The following is a 14,297-nucleotide window of genomic DNA, read 5'->3' as shown; positions in this document are numbered from 1 at the left end:
TGTACAGACGTAAGTGTGTATCGACTCATCCGGTGCTGGACATAAACATCCTTGGTGGAGCCATAACATTAGCATTAGCATAGTTAGCTAGTCTCTAAAGCACCACATGTGTCACCTAGCTCCATAATATTAGAGAGAAGGCAAACACCTCTACAGCCGATATGTCAAAAACTCTGCAGCTTATATCAAAACAATCTAGATCAATAAATGGCTCTATGGGTAAGACGCAAGATATGTACTTGATTTTGGGGTGAACTTGCCCTTTAATGTTGACTATTTCTATGCTCCAGACATGCTTTAAATTCAGTGGAAGGTGTTACACTATATTCTGCAACCTGGATAAGTACTTGAGTCCTTGAGAAGATCCTGTTGGGCTGACTTCTTGAGGTTTTTCTGGCCAAGTCACTTGCTAATGAAAACCTTGCAAGAGGTGCTCAGTATGCATTAGAATACATGGCATCATGCTAATGCTATATCTGTGTTGTAATGAAGCCAAACGCTGAAGTTAAAGCTGTCAGCCTTATCATGTTATGGTCCCTACTGAATACTTAAACAAGTAAGTTTTATAGTGCAGTATTTTGGTCCAGTTGCTGCAGAGGCCTCATCCTGAGCTCTGTCATTAGCATCTGAGAGGCTACAAACATATAGAGACTTTTGTTATAGTTAAAAGTGCATATATTATATCATAATATATCATATTTACAAGTAATAGCAATATAAAGTGAGTGTGCTTCATAATGCATATTAAGTGTACAACAGTACAAACAAGTATAAAACAAAAAATGTGTCTATAATATATATTATAAGTCTTTTTTGAGTTCTTCACTCTCAGTCCCACATATAATAGGAAAATCCACTGGCCAATAGGAGGCGAGAACAGCATCAAGTACTCCTGACTGAAGTCTCCCTCAGCCAATCAGAGCACGGCATAGTTGTACGCCTCTCCATATCCCGCCTCCCTCATGTATTTCGCGATGTCCAGTGGCTCAGGCACTCTGAGAACTGTCCTCCCATTGGCTGATTTCTCTCCCGCCTGAAGTTTTCTAATCAGCTCCGACATCGGCAGGCGGTGTTGGGGGTTCCAGTGGCAGCAGGACTTGATGATGGAGTACCTACGGACCAGGTACAGGTAACAGGTAAGTTATTCAGCAGCTTTATCAAGTGTAGAAACTTAGTTAGCAGGTTATTACAATATTTTACCGATGTGTTAATGAGCAAAGTACTTTTTGTCAGTTGTCGGAGCTAGCTTTAGCCATGGCTAACGGCTAACCGTTCCCTACCATTAACTCAGGTATATAACATTTAAGCTAACTTAGGTCACTTGAGCGAGTTAATCTGACAATGTGGGTTAAATGTGTTTTGTCTGAACGGGCTGTTGTGTTTTAAGGAAAGTTTATTTGATTTGTGAAACAGAAGAAGGAAGTTTGACATTAAGTTAGCTAAAGTAACTGGGTAAAGTTAGCCTGCTAGCTAACAACTAGCTAACTGGACAAAGTGAGTTAAGCTTTGATATCATCCTGAAACAAAGTGACATGATAAGTATTATTCTAGAATAGCCCACATAATGTAAGTTAAGATTAATGACCCACTGCGGTCTTTAGAAGGAGAAATAAAGGTTTTGTGAACATGTCAAGAGTGAGAAAATAATGGCTGACTTTTTGACAGTTTTAATACCTGCTGTGATGGACTCAGTTTGGTTGGTATGATGATCGAAAAACAACATTTCATCACTCTATGAAGGTGAAGGTAAGAGGTCCAACCACTGATGTGATGTTAACTTGTCAGAATTATTTTCATATCTGCCTCTTAACTGGAGCGTGTTAGCGGTGCCAGCTGAGCAGAGTAACCTGCTTTTATTAAGGTGAGTATGATGCTGGTAGACCTCTGGACGCTGGTGTTTCCTGTGTGTGATGTGCAGCTTTATAAATACTGTTTTCTGCTGTTTGCTTACAGTGAACTGGAGCAAGTGGCCGGCCGTTTGAGGTGGTTTCCTCTTTGTAGATACTGCAGAAGTTCAGTCGCCATGATCTGAGCAAACGGTGGGTCACCTGTACAGATGGGAGATTTTTCTACATTAGATTGAGTTGTTTTTTATTTAACAAATGTGAGCTGAAAGGTTTTAAGCCTCTGCACAACTGTAATGCCAAAGTCATGGAGGTTTGACATATATTCATCTACATTCATTAAAAATAAGTTAAAAAGTGTTACATTTGGTGGGACTATGAACTCTTAATTTATGAAGTGTCTCTCAAACAAATTGATCCAAAGTGCTTTACAAAACAAACATGGTATAAAAATAGGTTTAGAGACTAATGCACACCAGTTGCAAGAAGATATATGTCAAATATTGCACGTAAAATTTGCCTTGAAAAGTTTATAAAATATAATATAAGAACAGCAGTAAGATGTAAATAACAAAAACTATATAGAAGATAGGAAAAAGAATATAGGGGTGTGTTAAAAGCACAAAAATAAATAGCATAGATACGTTTCAGTATCTCCAGCTCCTCTCAGATCCTCTGGCAGGCTCGGAGCTTAAAGGCTGAAAGCAGCATTACCAAATGTTTTTGTTCTGCTCTGTGGATCTGGTGAAACAGAGGAGCCTGAGGATCTGAGGAGCCTTTCTGGCTCATGAGTTAAAAGTATTTATGTGATTTGTGGTGCACCTTTCATAGACTAATAAAACAAATCAATATGAACTCCTCCGGGATCAATAAAGTATCTATCTATCTATCTATCTATCTATCTATCTATCTATCTATCTATCTATCTATCTATCTAACAGGCAGCCAGTGTTAAGACTTTAAAATAGGTGTATTGTGCACTCACCTAATGTACAAAGGCAATTCATATTTAGTATTTTCTGGTAATAGTTTAACTTAAATGCTATGTAGTCATATTCTGTGATTTATTAGATATGCATCTTCTCTTGAGGTGTGTTTTTCAAAACACTCACCCAGTGTGACCATTTCATAGAGGAGGATACCAAAGGACCATCTGTCAAAAGGATCGAGGAGGACAACATGTGAATAAAACAGTCTCAGATTAGACAGAATACAGTGCAGAGGTGCAAATTTGAATACAAAACATGCATTTCATCTGCTGTTATTTGCCAGTATTTAGGAACACTAGAATCAACAACAAATTGTTCATTAATCTAAATTGTGAACCAGGAATGAGATGTGGCTGATCAAAATCATTTGAGCCTTCATTTCCCGATCTATTTTGATTGGTTTTATGATTTTTTTACAGCTTCTCTCTAAAATGAAGTGGACTGTTATCAGTTATTCAACATCTAGATTAAGTTAGATAAGGATGAAGCTCTGACATGAATCTCCCTCTTCAATAACACTGTCTGGGACACTTCTTCAGTGATGTGCTTTTATGTTCAGTCATCTTCACTGCATTATTTAATATTCTTTCAGGGCTCGGACACTCACACGTCACTGCTCTGACTGATGGCTCTTCTGCTCAGCACTTCAGGCGCCTGCCACTTCCTCATCTCCATGTCCTCCACCTCTCCCGGTGAATTGGCCTGTGCTCTCCTGCGGTAGGCTGAGCCCAATCCCCACAGTTTCGCTGTCAGATCTCCACCAACCAGAACGCTGCGAGCTCCCACGTTGCCATGGACGCAGCCCTGACTGTGCAGGTACTCCTTGAAGAGACGGAGAAAATCGTGGTGATAAGAGGGATGCTGGGAATGAAGACTTCTAGAATTCAGCTTTAGAAGGGTGCTGCAAAAATTACAAACATCAACCAGGCCTAAGTGGTTTATACTGTGACAGCTTACACTTAACCTGACGTGAGAGGGTACTGTGCAGACTTTTTCAGCTCTAAGATTGAGGTATCTGGGTAAAACTGAGAGATGGAGTATAATAAACTGACAGACAGAAAGACAGCAGTTTAACCAACCAGTGCAGAGGCCACTTGTGCTGCCATGGTGAAGATCCTCTTCTCAGTCATGTCACATGCAGACTCTAAACTTGAGGTATCCTTCAGTGAGAAAGAAGAAGGAAGATGATAAAGAAAAATGTCTATCACAAGTGTTCTTGCTTGAAATAGGATTCAGTTTCAGGTTTGCCTTCTCAGAAGAGCGCACATGAAAACACAGTGTAAACCTGTCTTTGTTTTTGGTAATTAATAGATTACCTGTCGACATCTCCACAGGTAGCCCAACAGGTCTCTGTGCTGCAGCTCCTCCACCACCATCATGATGGGCGGCTGCACTGAAACCACACCTAGCAGTGCAGGTAGGAAAGGGTGCGGTCCCAGTCCTGACACGAAGGATGCAAAACCCAAAAATTGCTGCTTCTCATGGCTGTTTGCTGTTTCTGTGGAAGAGTTTAGATAAAAATATTGACAATGAGAATCATCAGAACATCCTGCTTCACTTTTACACAGTTAAGTATTATTTAATTTGACGTATTTAAGCACACATTTGGTTTGACGAGGCACATTATGAGGCTTTGGTGCCATAAATCATGTGTAGTTTTTGCCCCTCAGTCATCCTGCTTTACTCCCCTTATCTCCCAGTTGCTGAAAACAAAACTTGTAGTAAGTAGTTGTTTTGAGATTAGGCTTTGTACAGCTGACATTACCTTTCAGCACCCTCAGGATGACATCCTTGTTGTCCATGCGGGCCCTGTAGAGGCTGACGGTGTCATTAGGTTTGATGGAGAAGGACAGTGGCAGTGCAACGACCTGACTGAAGGCTCCATGGTGCCTCTCTGTGGACATCTGTGGCACTGCAGCCAGAGTTGGCCTGACATTCTGCTGCACTTGTTGAACTGACATTGGCAGTGCTTCATGTTCCAGTGGGTTTATCCCCGGGGGTGCTAAAGAGAGAGAGATAGACACGGAGCAGAGTGATACATCTGTATGTGTTCTCGATCATAATGAGAATAAGATGAAAAACTGACACGAAACTTACCATCAATGCCCTGCAGGTTATGTCTGTGGCTGTGCCTTTGTGTGTGGCCGTGCCTTTGCTTGTGGTTGTTTCTTTGTGTTTGTCTGTGCGAAGAGCTGTGGTAACCCCGAGGGGCTGTGGTCCGTCTCTGCCTCTGTTCAGGACAATACCTCAGGAGAAACAGGGCCACTAAGGTGACCAGGGTGCCCAGGAAGAGCAGCGTAGGGACGATAATCACCGCCTGCTCATACTCCCTTACAACTGAGAGAGAAAGAGAGGAGTTCAGGTGTAAATGTCAAGTTTAGTAACAGGTTATTTTGTAAAAAGCTGAGAGTTGGTTGGATTGATTTGTGTTTCAGAGGGATGTTAAAACTCGTATATAAGGTTTGTTCTCCGGGCTCTGCTCAGGGCGCTTTGACAGGACGAACGCACTTGGCTGTTAAAAAGGTTGCACCGCTTAAGTGTTGACAGGATGTTCTGTTGTGACATTACATCATCCTCCATTTACGCCGGTGTTGATATGTTGATATATAGCTCGATGACGCTGTAATTTAGAGTGTCAGTATTTGACTGTGACTATCAATACCCTAGGTATTTTGTATACGATGTGTTAATTACAGCGGCACCAGCAAGGTAACAAAGAATAGAACATGACTTTTTAATCTGCTGATCGGATACGTCAGCAGTGAAATCAGCAGAGGAATCCACGCTGTCTGTTCAGTCTTCGCCTTATTTATTTGTTCACATGGCGAGCTTGCTAATCCTGTTACTTAATTTCTATGTTTGTCTTTGTTTCTGTTATTTTTTTCCCTTTAATAATGAATCTGTACAACTAGAAGGCATGCAGAAATCATTTATCACAAGTGATCGTCATCATGCTATCGCTCCCTGACCCTGCCTTACTTGGCTGATGATGAAACAACTTTTATCCTGCTGCATCGTTCAGCATAATGCAATTAGGCTTTAATTAGCCAGTAAGACTCGATGGACATGCTTGGATGAGTCATGCATTGACCTTTTAAAGAATAAGAGATGCAGTACGCGCTGATTGTTTGATCAAAATCATTTCCTTGTTGAGCAACTGAACCACTTACAGTATGTGAAAACTGATACCTGAGAGTTTCCACACAGCTGACAAGGTTTATTTGCACAACACTAAGCAGGACTGACTTTGTTAACTTCATCATTTATAAGCAAGTCTTTCCGGCATATTGACCCTTCACTGACAACTCCTTTAAAAACAATGTTCTAGGTGCAGGCCTACACACCTTTAAATAACATTATCCCATGGTTAGCTTTTAGCCATCAGATCCATCATCACACACACCTCCTGTTGTAAATATCCTGATTTGAATCCAGTGTTGTCTCAGAGAATAGAAACTGGAATGTGAAGCCACTGGTCCGTGTAAAAACCTCCTTCAGGTTGTGGCACATTCTTAGGTGTGGTGAAGGATTCCTAGAAAATCACGAGTCTTTACTTGTTATTCTCATTAAAGCTTTGGTTTGAACTTTGAACACACCTCTTTCACAAAAACTCAATTGAAGTCCAACATTTAGGCTGTTTGAAGTTCATGTTTCTTAACCTGACACATCTATTGATAGCTGAGCAAATATTTAGCCTAAGCCCACCTTCTGAGGTTGGTTTAAGCTAAGCCCTAGCCAAGCTTCCCTCTCAGTGTTTGTTTAAGATAATATTTTGAGTGATTATGACTAAAGATTGGTATGTTTTTGCATACATTTATCCGTTTTTGTTTTATTTTGGGTTCCTGGTAGCTTTACACATTGCAGGTTGTTGCGTTCATGCAGAAAAAAAAACCCCAAACATACAGTTGAAATGTTTTAAAATGTTGTGAACAAATATGAAATGAATGTATAAAAAGTCCTTCTATAATTTTTCCTACAAACTCACAAGACTCATGATTTATATGACATCTCAGTAACAGGATCGTGGCATCATGAAGGAATTGAAAGTACAGATTCATCTTAAAAAGTCGTGTCCTGCATGAACACCAGGAGAAAGAACAGTTGAGTATTGATGTCGGTGATATAAGTCAGTGATGTAACATACATGTGATCTGTGGTAAAGCCTTAACATAATACAATAATACAAAGGACTGATATGGCGGTTGAAAAACGTATTTGGATAACATGATAATTGATTGTGTGATGACAAAAAATTCTCAGCAGTATCTGTGAGTCAGCAGCTGCTCCTACATCTCATTGTGTTGCCGCTAATCACCTGGAGCTCCAGTATGTCATGTGACTGATCTGTTGCAACATCATTGTAGGCGTCAGTTTCATAGTTAAATAAATAGAAATGATGACATATTTTTGGTGTTTAGTATTAAGACATTCTCCTTTAATTTCACCTTTAATGGCTTTGAACTAAACTCTTCATTTAGTGACAGATTATGTAGCTGTAGGTCGATTGTTAGCATAACTTTTGCTGTTTGCAGATGTACGAGGTAGCTGCTTGCATTTACTTTGATGAAAATACACATTAGAGCTAACACATGAGAAAGGATAGGTAACCAATTAACCTGTGATTCTTTAGTTTTTAATAAAAGAAAAAAGCTGTGAGGCAGGTAATAATAAAGGAAGACCGAGCAAAAGGAAACAGAGAGAGGAAGGAAGATTTAAGATTAAGTTGAGACAGTGTTGTCAGGTAGATGTAAGCTACTGAATACCAAAGCTTGGATGTTTTTAACGTGTGAAGATGAAGCACGGGACACTTGCAGGCGAGAGGAAGAATGTGAAGGGGGGGGGAGTTGGAAAGGAAAATGGGAGACTTGAGAGGAGACGTGCCGAGGAGGAAGTGATGACGAGAAAGAGACAGATGAAGAGTAGCAGTTGTGTCCTTACTGCAGAGGTGGTCGTCCGGTGCACACAGATTATCAGCCGTGGAGTTGAATGACATGCTGGAGAGGAAGAGAGGAGCACAGCGAGATCAACATTACCTCTGCTCAGCAGCCAACTTAAATCCCCTGAGCTTAGAGGGAGCATCTGCCCCTCTAATAACTCCATGTGGATGAGAGCAGTAGCTGAACGGAGGAGCTGGATCAGACTTTAACTACTTTGAGAGAAGTTTTCCAGTAAACAGCAGAGCACTTACCCAGAAGGACGACGACTATCAGTGATCAACTTTCAGAAAATTATGCAAATATTTACTGTGGCCATTTTTAATCTGTACTTGCACAGCAAATATAAACTGTGACCTTCTTTATCTCGACTCACACGGCAAATATTAAGAGGAGTGCTCGTTGACTTGTTTTCTATGATCACACTGCTATCAGTTACACAGATAATAGCGGCGCACAGATCAGCGTTACCATCGCTCAGCTGTGACCCAAAATCCATAAAAGCCTTGAAAGGATAACCTGGCATTCAGCAGCCCGTTAAACTTCTCAAATCACACATGATGATATATCAATTCCCCTTGAAGTGTTATTTATTTCACAGGTGTCACATCACAGGGATTATTTTTACCATACGGCATATTCATATTTTGGCTAAATGACCTGCTTTTTGTATGGAGTAGCTGATCAGTTGGATGTGAGATTTGAGATGGGTTGGTAGTTTGTCAGTAAAATGTTCTAGAAGCTTCAGAGAGAGTCCAGGATCTTAACTTGTCAAAAGTATTGATACTTTTTCAATACCATGTGATAAAAACAATACAAAAAAGCACAAAGGTTTCAGGTTTTCACCACAAAGCTTCCCAGATCTCTAGTGTTGTTTTTTTAAGACTAGTATTCTATCAAACCTTAATGTGATCATCTCTTCATTCTTTATACCCCTTATTAAAGAGGCAGTATTAAGGTTTTTGTCAAGATGGCTAAATGGCAACTACAGACACATTCAGGTGAAAGTTCCCTGTTGAAAAGAACACAAGTTGACTCGTATTTCCTCTGCTTTTTTTTTATGGAAATGGCCAGTACAAGTCATCCTCCCAGCTACAGTAACTCTGTGGTGGAACGCAATAATGTAAACATAGCTGATGGAGAACTTGCCGTTGAAAAGGGAAGTGAGTGTCTGTACTGAACAAGAGGGTTTCTGAGTCTGTGTGCTTGGATGCAAATTTCCCCCGGAGCGCGTTTGATCCTGTGTTTGATTGAATTTGTTTCCTGGGTTGTTTTTTAACACACATATTTTTTTCATGACTATAAAATCCTTTACACAAATCAGGGGTTTAAAAAGAAGGGTTGCACGTATACGGTTGTCCTCCTGTACATCTGATTTCTTTAACAAATGTAGCCGTGAGAGAGGTGGCCTGGTGGAAATCCTAACACTGCCTGCCTGGGATCCAGGTGTTCACACCTACCTGTGTTTCTATTTTCATATCTTCCGATCGTGGTTACTCGGGAACACTGATAAGTGAGCAGATCGTCAGGGGACCTTGTATCTTGTAACATCTTGTACATGGCAACATAATATGGTTTTAAATGTCAGAGATTGGCCGAAGGAGTCTATCTTCTATCTTTAAAGTCTATTATTGAGAATTTAATATTCAAATTAAAGATTTTGAATAATTGCTATTAGTGTCTGACAGAGCTTTGAAATGTTCAAACCTTTACGCTTTTTGCAAGCAATACAGTTAAAGTTATGTGACTGAATATTTTTAAAAGGGTGAACATTTTACTGGAAATATTAAGCATAAAGGAAATCTGTTTATATCTGTTTATATCCTGTGGAGCACAGAGCAAAAACTTGTGAAGCTGGAATATGAAGAATGGAATTGTGAGATGTGAAAAAAAAAAAAAAAGCAAAGGATTTAAAATGTAGTCTTCAATCCTGCTGATTGATGGGCCACAGCAGGCGGACATGTTGCTTTGCCAGAAAAACATCTCTTAAATCACAGTAGGCAGCAGAATATAGAGATTTTTTTTTTGTTCTGATTGTCGTAAGAAAAACCAACCATCCTTTATCCCTTCAGTCTTCAATTTACAGTCTGTTTACCAAGCGACTCAGCCAGTAGTTCCAAAACACAGTTGATGATGTCGATAATGAACCAGTGCTTAAAGTATAAATGTAATAAACCTGGGTGAATATGGAGGTGCTCTGTCACATTGAATATGAAAACAGCAGCCTCTTTTGTTTGCTCTCCTGTTTTGGTCATAACATAAATTTTAGACCATTTAAAACTCTTTTCTAAGATTTATAACCTGACAGAATAAAACAAAAAGAAAGACAAGTAAAGCGGCTTACATGTTGCTAGTCAGATTTTTAAGAAATTGTTATCTTGCCTACCTCTTGTCCTTACCTGTGTTATGAAACACAGGTTGATGCATGTAATGTACACAACAAGCTGCTGTGGCGATGAAATGGTTTCAACACCAAAGTGAAGACACTTATTCTGGACACATTACCAGTACAGCACATGACAGGAGTGTCATGGTATTCAGACTCTATGACCTGAAGTTGATGTGGTAATAATGATGCAGTGTCATCCTCGCCTATCAGGATACATGTTACTCTCGGTGTGACACACATGCCTCCCTTACGAAGTCACACAGGTATGTAGTAAGCATTTTTTAAGACAAGACACACAGACACTGACACCTTCCTCTCCCTTGAAGAAACGGGATGCCACTGAACCCGTTTGTCTGCATTGTTGTCTCGCATTCATATGCATTAATCACTCTCCTGCATCAACAACACTGAGCCGACACACAAACACACACATGTAAGGAACAGAAACTAAAATATGCTGTTAAAGACACACAGACGTATGTGTAAATCTAAACACAAACAAGATGCTGCGTCAATACACACAATCATGTTAAAGGTGTCAGGATTCAGATGTGATGATGCCATAATATTACAGACAGACGGCACGAGAGCTTCAACGATTCATTTGACTTTTCATGCAAAAAAAATGGCAGAAAATGCTGTTTGGTTTGTCAAATAAGTAGATTTCCTGCTTTTCTTAGTTTAATGTCATATTAAACTGATTTTCTTTGGGTTTTAGACTGACAAAATTAAGCTGGGATGGACAATTTGCTGTTTTCTGTCATTGTACAGAACAAACTTTTAATCAGTTTATCTAGCAAATAATCATCGAATTAATCGATAATGGAAAAAAAATCATTAGTTTCAGCCCTACACAGAACTTTCATGTACACATACAGAATAATAATACAGTGCATAGACACAGACTATTGTACATATGAGAGTAGGAGCCCCACATGTGTTGTTGTGATATAAAATTTCAGTATGAACACATCACAAATGAGGGATTTAGCCACTGATAAGCATCTGAGTTTCACACTTAAACAGTATTTTGTGTGTCAACATATTTTCCATCTTACCTGGCTGACGCTCTGAAGGCTGCTCAGGTGTCAAAATCTGTGTTCTCCTCGTATCCAAAACATGCAAGTTCAGCTGTCCCTGCCAGCCATACGAGTGTAGACTGCAGAGTTTTCATGTTTTCCTAGTCAGTCTGCAGAGTGTGTCGTTAAATCCACAGGCAGACACATTTCAGCTGAAGATACTGGTGATGAGAGAGTCTCTCTTTCTCTTTCAGCTCGCTGTGTTTTCTCACTTGTGTCTTTCCCCCAGTCTTTCTCTCTCTGTCTCTGACTCTCTTACTCTCTCTGTCTCTCTCTCAGGTTGGCCACACCCACCCCCACCCCCCCCCCAGCACTTTTTCCCTTGTCACCCTTATCACCTGCACACACCTTGCAGTCAGTATTGTATTTGCTGTGTCGGGTGTTTGTGTGTTTTTGTTCGAGTGTCCAGTCTGCACACAGCTGGCTGTATTTGTCAGTCTCAGTACCCGTATCTTATAATGGTCAAGATGCAGTTTGCTGTAAAAATATTATTTGACTCACTTCACATAACTTCACATCCTTGCCTCAGAGAGAGGTCTGTCGAGGTGTTAGATCCTGATCCTCCAGAATAAATGTGCAGGCTAAAGTAAATAAGTGCTGAAGCTGCCATTGTGTTTCCTTTTGCTGGAAAGATATCTAAGAAACTGATTTCACTGCACGTATCAGTTTTATTTGAGCTGAAAGGTGTGACACCACCTTGTCTGTGTGTTGTGTGTGTGGGGACAGTACTGGTGTTGAATAATCATGACTTTTCACCTGCTGGTTCACCTCCACCTGCTTCCCTTTGAGAAGTCACGCTGTTGTGCTGACACGCCCACACACACTGATACCACTTTGATCAGGTTTAGTCATGGCCGCTGCATTTATCTGCATCCATCCGTGTTTTCATTAGCTTAATGTGATCGCTTATAGACTGTCACTGTTTCATGTGTTTACAGCTTTAGTGTCAAATGTCATTATAGTGACTTTGTTTTTCAGAAATTTGCTTTATTTAACTGTCCTTCAAGAAAAGACTGAAACTGGTTTGAAACAACATTTAAATCTTAATCATGCCATTGTTTTATTATGTAGACTTCCTCTGTTTCTAGTTTCAACTTCAGTAGAATTATAAGAGAAAAAAGACAAGCAGAGATTTTTTTCCTTTTTGACCTTTTGAGAGATTTGATTCAAAGTATTTTAGTGTGATCTTTTTTCAATAATCCTCAAAGTGCTGCAGAAACAGGTTTACTTAAATGATGATGCAAGGTGGAATCTAATTTGTGAATTTAATTTTAGTATTAAATAACTTTGAAGGCATTAAAGGTTGGTGAACTCGGACCAGAGCCACCAACCCAAAGCATCCACCTTTGACGACCAATCACTCAGAATCACTTTGATAAAATAAACACCAAAATATATATCTGATTAGATATGTTATATATTTTTCAGAAGTCTGAAATAATTTATATTATAGAGGAAAAATTGCTCCATGTCCCCAAAACAATGTCTTCACCCCTTTAGCAGCAGCATCCAGCCTTCCAGTAACGTTGTACCATCTCATCCATTAGGTGATGGAGTGATGTGTGAACACACACACTTGCTATACTATTAGAAACGTCAAACAGAGTCAGTAGAGGGATGCTATGGCGCTGCCCAAACATTCCAACGGGTTGCCGTAGTAGTGGAAAACAAATATCACTTGGCAACATTTACCCCTTACAGCGACAACTTCTGTTAAACACTTCTGACGTACTCCTGAGTACGACAGACCAGATGTTCTCCTGTAGACTTCTAGGATACGATCACACATGTGCAGCGTGGAGCTTTCTGAACGCCGTAGCCGTCCCTTTTGGATTTGCTACTGCAACTTCATCTTTAATATACGAACCAACAACATTCCCTGGAATATCTTCTTCTATAGTTACAATTGTAGCTTGGCAATCTGGATGAAAACGCATGTTAATATGTCACGAGAGTACACTTGGTACCGTGTCTACTGTGCACACTGCCCACCATTTCCTCTGATTAGCACAAAGTCACCTGTTTTTTTTTCACCTGCAACCATGAGCGTCATTGAATGGGAACAACAAACACAGAGGTTTACGCTTTCCCTCAAATCCATCCTATTTCCACACAGGTGCTTTGACCAGCCAGTAGAAGTTGTTTGTGCAGCAACACATAAATTATACCTCACTGGCTTCCTACGTGCAGACAGTATCAGTGTGTTTGATGGAGCTCCTGGACAAACCAGATTACTTCTCCCCATGTCTCTTTAGATCTAGAGCAACAAGTATTTGGAGTTTAGTCTTTCTAGTTCCCTGCTGACTGAACTTCACAGGGGCAGTTAGCTCGGGGCAATGGGTGGGGGGTTGTGGGTAACCCCAGCTGGAGCAAGTTTACACCATGTCCGAATATGTGTATGTGTGTGAGAGAGAGAGAGAGAGAGAGTGTGTAAGTGTTTGTGTGGGGATCCATGCATGTGTGTGTCTTTCCCTGTGTTGCAATGTAGTGTGTGTGTGTGTGTGTGTCCTGGCATCCAGCGTGGTCCTGGTAATGCTGAGACAGACGGTGAGCGGGTGGGTTTATTTTTGGGTCAGTGACAGTGTGTCAATGGCCGCAGATGCGTCGGAAAGGAAGGCTCTGAGATACAAGCAAACCCTGGTCAGTGTCCCCCTCTCTTTCCTCTTATTCCTTCTCTCTCCGTCGCTCCTTCTTTCCGTCTTTGTCCATCTGTCTGTCTCTACGTCAGCCTCTCTCTCTCTCTATCTCTCTCTCTCTCTCTCTCTCTCTCTCTCTCTGTTGTGTGTCGGCAGTTTCTCTCCCCCGAATCTCCCGTGTCATTTGTGCATGACGCACCTGTATTGGCAGAGCGAGCTCCATGCATAGATGGAGCCCGTCTGACTTATTGCATGCGTGTGCCTGTGAATGAGTTCTGGACATGGTGAAGACCAATTAGCTGATGTATAACAACAGGGTCACGCACATGGTCACGCAACAGGTGCACCTCCTTCACCCCTGATCTTGGCATGCACACATACACGTGCACACACACACATGCACATACACACTTTGTCGCTGTCTTG

The 14,297-nt window shown here is 40.7% G+C and overlaps 2 protein-coding genes across 5 annotated transcripts in view; one reads left to right on the top strand and one right to left on the bottom strand.

Annotated features, from left to right (window-relative positions):
- Positions 1 to 26: 26 nt before the first annotated feature.
- styk1a (serine/threonine/tyrosine kinase 1a) lies at positions 27 to 11,458 on the bottom strand. Of its 2 annotated transcripts, none has more exons than XM_037092642.1 (10): positions 11,215 to 11,458; positions 7,772 to 7,827; positions 4,931 to 5,170; positions 4,599 to 4,835; positions 4,150 to 4,331; positions 3,913 to 3,993; positions 3,441 to 3,655; positions 2,957 to 2,997; positions 1,952 to 2,048; positions 27 to 1,112 (listed from the first exon to the last, which is right to left on the bottom strand). In XM_037092642.1, exons 2-10 carry the CDS (start codon positions 7,824 to 7,826, stop codon positions 917 to 919), a joined length of 1,344 nt encoding a protein of 447 aa, XP_036948537.1. In that variant the 5' UTR covers position 7,827; positions 11,215 to 11,458; the 3' UTR covers positions 27 to 916. The 2 variants fall into 2 exon arrangements, with proteins under 2 accessions (XP_036948537.1, XP_036948536.1); XM_037092641.1 differs by lacking the exon at positions 11,215 to 11,458 and adding an exon at positions 10,154 to 10,209.
- clcn1a (chloride channel, voltage-sensitive 1a) overlaps positions 3,513 to 14,297 on the top strand; it is a 46,269-nt gene continuing 35,484 nt past the window's right edge. For all 3 annotated transcript variants that reach the window (XM_037092618.1, XM_037092619.1, XM_037092617.1), the window contains exons 1-2: positions 3,513 to 3,649; positions 4,168 to 4,250. The gene's annotated coding sequence lies outside the window, so the exon portion shown is untranslated. The remainder of the gene's footprint in view (positions 3,650 to 4,167; positions 4,251 to 14,297) is intronic.

Source organism: Acanthopagrus latus, chromosome 3 (genome assembly GCF_904848185.1).
Source record: "Acanthopagrus latus isolate v.2019 chromosome 3, fAcaLat1.1, whole genome shotgun sequence".
NCBI lineage: Eukaryota > Metazoa > Chordata > Actinopteri > Spariformes > Sparidae > Acanthopagrus > Acanthopagrus latus.
The sequence above is the reverse complement of the archived record's forward strand: the minus strand, read 5'-3'. Positions and strand labels throughout refer to the sequence as shown.